Source organism: Rhagoletis pomonella, unplaced genomic scaffold (assembly GCF_013731165.1).
Source record: "Rhagoletis pomonella isolate Grant_MI unplaced genomic scaffold, Rhpom_1.0 Rhpom_scaffold_10827, whole genome shotgun sequence".
NCBI classification, from domain to species: Eukaryota; Metazoa; Arthropoda; class Insecta; order Diptera; family Tephritidae; genus Rhagoletis; species Rhagoletis pomonella.
This window is the reverse complement of record NW_023469354.1, coordinates 1-5,445: the sequence shown is the minus strand read 5'-3', so window position 1 is coordinate 5,445 and position 5,445 is coordinate 1. Positions and strand designations below refer to the sequence as shown.

At 35.0% G+C, this 5,445-nt stretch overlaps 1 protein-coding gene across 1 annotated transcript; it reads left to right on the top strand.

Moving 5' to 3' along the window:
- The first annotated feature begins 2,696 nt into the window (after positions 1–2,696).
- Positions 2,697–4,129, top strand: LOC118756548 (GATA zinc finger domain-containing protein 10-like). Its single transcript, XM_036491306.1, has 2 exons — positions 2,697–3,371; positions 3,440–4,129. The coding sequence occupies exons 1-2, from the start codon at positions 2,978–2,980 to the stop codon at positions 3,778–3,780; spliced, it is 735 nt and encodes a 244-aa protein (XP_036347199.1). The 5' UTR covers positions 2,697–2,977; the 3' UTR covers positions 3,781–4,129.
- Positions 4,130–5,445: the final 1,316 nt, after the last annotated feature.

Sequence of the window (5,445 nt, the reverse complement as noted above, 5' to 3'; positions counted from 1 at the left end):
GGTTTTCTGTTTTTACTACCCATGAACAGAAAAAAATAATGACTGTCTCTTTTTTTAAATATATATATAAATTTTTTTTTAAATTGTGAGAAATACCTTTTCGTTCCTCAACTGTTCTTGAAAACTGGTAAAACTGTCAAAAACAAAAATTGTCCAATAAGTCCAAAAGAAAAATCAAGAAAAAAAATATAAACACGTCCCAGAAGATAATTTAGGTAGGCCTTCTTAAGTAAAGCCTGTGAGGCCTACCTAAGAAGGGCTGAAAAAAATGCTTCCTTGCATGCTTTCTAGAAGGGCTTATCCAATTACAATTTACACGAATGCATAAATTTGTATTATTTGGCACGAACGAATTTTAATAAACATTTTAAGTGGCAATAACATATTTGATATAAACCTTATGCAAATACTTTAACGATGTATGATTTTTATAAATTAAAGAAGAAACTTTAAAAGAACTCCTTCAAAAGGCCTTGTGAAGTACGTCCTATAAAAGCCCTTCTGGAAGGTCTTTCATGGGTAGCGAAAGAAGAAGCCCTTCAATTTGTGCCACTCCATATAAAAAAGAAAGGAGAAAGGAATGTAGAGTGGAAGGCCTCTTAACTCTCAGGAAGGCCTTTCGGAAGGGCTTTTAACTCCTGAAATTATCTACTGGGACGTCTGTTTAAAATGTAGGTTACCCTTTATCCAAGGTGAAATCGGACTGTAACCACGCCCACATCCCATATAAAGGTATTTTCGAAAAATGCAAGAACTTCGATATTTCAGTAAATATTGGATGCAAATTATTGAAAATTACTCAATTTGCAGTTTCAATAATTTTCAAGTACAATACTTGTACCCAGTACAGTAAGCCATTTGACGTAATTGGGGTTCATATATTAATTTAAATGAAATACTGCCAGCTTGTGAGATTTCTACACTAATTATTGAAATGTTACCAACATGTGTATATTTGAAGAAAATACTCAGTACTCTGAAAAATACCCGATCCTTAAAAGTATCGATACCAGAGAACTCGATCCTCAAAAGTACTCGATACTTCCCAACACTAATTATAATATATTTAAAATAAACAACTAAATATTTTAACAATAAAAAATAATGAAAAACAGGTTGACCGAAAATGTGCTAAGTCCACATTAAAAGAACAAAATCATAAAGAGAAAATGTGGTGAGTCCCAAAAGAGCCCCTAAGTCTGCAACAGCTTTATATTGAAATTAGCCGATTATTGGTACTAAAACAAGACGAACTAAGGGAGAAAACTGCATTTACAGATTAGGAAAATATTAACAACAAAATAAGTTAGACGGTTTTTGTCCCTCCTGAAAAATTAAACAAAAAATGGACTTAGCACCTTTGCGCACTAAGCCAACAATATGTACGTTCCAATTTCTTTATCGCACTAACTGTCGGGTTTTCTAAATCGACTTTGGTTGCGATTGCATTCCGATTACATAAAATTTTTTTTCAGCCGAGTAAATTTCAAATCATTGGAATTAACATAATTAATTATATTAAAAAGTATTTACTTAAATTTTTCATAAAAAATCGCTCATGTTTGTAAATTTTTAAATTTAACGAACTTGTTTATTCAAAATATCGTCGACGAAAATGCAACCATGTGTCGCAGTCATTTCTTTCGTTACTGCAAATTGTTGCTGGCAAGAGAACTGTCACTTTTCGCTCTCAGTTTTTGAGTGGTGGATAATTTTTTTTTTTTATTTGGAAAAAAAAGTCATCATCATTCGTCATGAAGTTCGTACAAATTTTTTGCTCGATGAACAGTAAAACTTCTTCGGGTAAAACCTTGCATCTTCTGGCAAAGAGAGGACTTGTTTTACTCTCGCATTTTTCCCCTATTTCGTAAGAGTACCGAGTGCGGCAATGCTTTTTGGTAAATTCTTGTAACTTGTGGCGAGTTGGGGAACGCAAAGTTTTATTACCGACTTAAAAAAGGAGGACGTTATCAATACGTTGTAAATTTTTTTTATGTGTGCTACCGGATAACTTTGAAAAACCTTCAACCGTTTCCCATTATTATTTTATAGGAAAGGTAGTACCACAAGGACGGTTCCATACGCATTTGGTTAGGTTTCGATTATTGGATCATGCGTAATCTAACGGTACTCCTAAATTTTTATATGAGTATTGAAATCGGTTGTATTTTTTTCTTAAAAAATTAGTTGGTTCCCAGTAGATAATTTCAGGAGTTAAAAACCCTACCTAATGGCCTTCCTGAGAGTCAAGAGGCCTTCCACTCTACACCCCTTTCTCCTTTCCTTTTGTATGGAGTGACACAAAACCGCTGGCTTGGTCATGTCGTTCGAATGGACACCGACGGTCCAGCTCTGAAAGTATTCAACTCGGAACCCGCTCGTGGTAGCAGAGGAAGAGGGAGGCCCCCACTGCGATGGAAAGATCAGGTGGAGAAGGACTTGGCTTCACTTGGCGTCAGTTGGCATAGAGGAGAAACGACTGGCGTGCTTTGCTGAATTCGGCCAAAATCGCTTAGGCGGTTACAACGCCAAAAAAGAAGAAGAAGACACAAATTGAAGGGCTTCTTCTTTCGCTACCCATGGAAGGCCTTCCAGAAGGGCCTTTATAGGCCGTACTTCAGAAGGCCTTTTGGAGGAGTTCTTTTAAGGTTTCTTCTTTAATTTATAAAAATCATACATCTTTGAAGTATTTGCTTAAGGTTTATAACAAATATATGTTGTATGTAACAGATATTTGTAATGCTAAAAAAAAAATAAATTTATGCATTCGCATAAATTGTAAATGGATAAGCCCTTCTAGAAAGCATGCAAGGAAGCACTTTTTTCAGCCCTTTTTGGGTATGCCTCTTAGAATGGCTTTAATTAGGAAGACCTATTTATCCCTCCTTAACTTCGCAGCCTGCTAACTGCCTAAAGTAACATTTTCGTTTAACTTTTATATACTTAATTTAAGCCAACAACCCAGGGGTTGGAAGAAATGATAAGTGTAACGCCGCACCAAATTATGATTCTTAGCAACAGCAGCAACAACAACATGGTTCATATTCCGCCTACCAATAGTACTCCTATGCCAAGAAAGCGGTGCCGTGTGGAAAATGAGGAATGCGATGAAATCGAAAAAATTAATGCGGTATCGCAGATTTCTAAACGTAATGCAAGCGAAGGAGACGAGCCGCTACAACAACAACAACAACAACAACAACAACAACAACAACAACAACAACAGCAACAACAACAACAACAGTGTGCCATAAATATAGACCATGGAGAATCGGATCCCAAAAAGAATGGAGAAGCCAAGGAAACATCTACTTACGGACCTGAAGAAGTAGATTTAACAAACGATTGCGAAATGCCAAAATGCTACAAAGGTAATTATTTAACCACAATAAATATCAACAATTATTTTAAGCTAATAGTCTATATCATTTTAAAATAGAAAACCAAACAGAAAATTGTGATGGTAAACAGGCTAAAGACAGCCCAGAGGCTTCAACAAGTCAGGCCAGTGAAAGAATCGAACAGTGTAAACGTCCACCTGTGGATGTAGAAGTAAAAGAGGGCCAAATAGAGAATGAAGACAGCTATATTAAATGCTTAAAGAAAAAGAAGAATAAGAAAATAAAAGCTAAGCGAGGCATGCAACAAAAAGATGATGACTACCATTTTGTGATCAGTCTTTTGCCATACTTGCGGCGTGTGAATTTGGATCGAAAATTGCAAACACGTATGAATATGATGAAAGTCGTCATGGAGGAGATGGAATATAAAGACAATTAAATAGTAAAGTGAAAGACACATATTAATACCCCTAAATAAAAATATTTTAAATAAATAAAAGGGATGTGGATTTGCTTAACATATGCAGTAGGTGAAATGCGAGGTTAACCATGCAAATTAAAAATCAGCGGTCTAAGAGCCGGTTGTTCAAGGTCTGCTTATCACTACCTACCAGTAAAACAGCACTATCGACGTTCAACACTTACTGTGGGGAATTTCGCTTCATGATTAGAAACAGTTTTTCGTAATTAGGTGTTATTTATGAACAAAATGTAGGTTAAGGGCGGGCCGGTTTTTCAATGTCTGGTTATCACTACTTGCCGGTTAAACATCATTATCGACGTCGTTGTATTAAACCGGAGCTTCTACCTCCGATTAGTGCTAATCAGACATTGAACAACCGGCCCTAAGTATAATATCAATAGTTAAGTACATAATTAACGCTTGTGTTTCTATAAACTGAAAAAAAAATCAAATCGTAATTATAGAACTGAATGGAGTTTTCTAAATTTAAGTTTAGAATTAAAAATATTCATTGTAAGATTATATTTTTATGAAATTTTGTGTTTTTTGTGGATTTATCAAGTATATAAATTTCCGAATATAGTTAAGTCTATATTCAAAAAAACAAGGATGATCTGATGACCTTCACCTAAAAGATCTGATAACCTAACCAATAAAATCATGAATTAAAAACAGTAACTCTAACCAATTTTTTTTTTTATATGGGTTCACTCGAGAGAACAATTATTCCCATTAGTTATGGAACACGATTTCATCATGTGACTGGCTGCGCAGTAGCGCATCCTGTCAACCCAGTTTTCCAAGCCCGACATACGCCTTAAGGGCCTGAATCGTTAATAGATTGTTCGCATAACTAATATCGGTCCTTCACGGCATGTCACAAAAAAGTCTAAAGGCTCTGTTATGCATACTCGGCAGTGCATGCACTGCTATACCATTTTTACGTAGAAATCAAAAACCAACAGACTTCTACGTATGGAATGCTGTGCGTTGGGTAACCGCTTTCACGCGAAGCTCATTTAACAGATTCCTTATGTGACAAGAATGGATAACAGAGCCTTAACGGCAATGCCAAGTATGCATAACAGAGCCTTAACGGCGTGAAATCGCGGCTGCGAGGGGGGCCAATTGACATCGCCGAGACGGCTGATAACACAATTACCGAACTTGGCGCTCAAAATAAAAATTTAATAGATGGCACTTCTAACATAAAATATTTTCAAACTAAAGTTTTTTAAAACTTTATTTTGACACTCATATTTTAATATGTCATTAAAATTGTGTATAAATTAGACAGAAGGCAACCCTCTGCGAAAACACTTTCAAACTAAAATCTTTTTAAACCTCTTCCGTCTGATGCTGTTATACATTATTTAATTAACTGATGAATTAAATTTAGTTAAATTTTTTTTATCACCTGGCAACTCTCCTAAATACAGGTCAGATATAAATTTTTTCCAAACTCATAAACGATTGAATACCCTCTTTTAATAATTTATATAACTTTATAATTCATTTGATTTTAAAATTTTCAACAGCTGGCAACTCTTCAAACCATCAAACAAAATTTTTGTGTTCAAACTAAATATTTCTTAGCACTCTTTCGTTTAACAACCATATTTTAATACTGTATATAACTTG

Excerpts from the sequence above, each read along its gene's own strand:
- LOC118756548 (XM_036491306.1), top strand. The coding sequence starts at position 2,978 with ATGATAAGTGTAACGCCGCACCAAATTATGATTCTTAGCAACAGCAGC. Across the intron at positions 3,372-3,439 it reads AATGCCAAAATGCTACAAAG|AAAACCAAACAGAAAATTGT; the intron begins GTAATTATTTAA and ends ATTTTAAAATAG.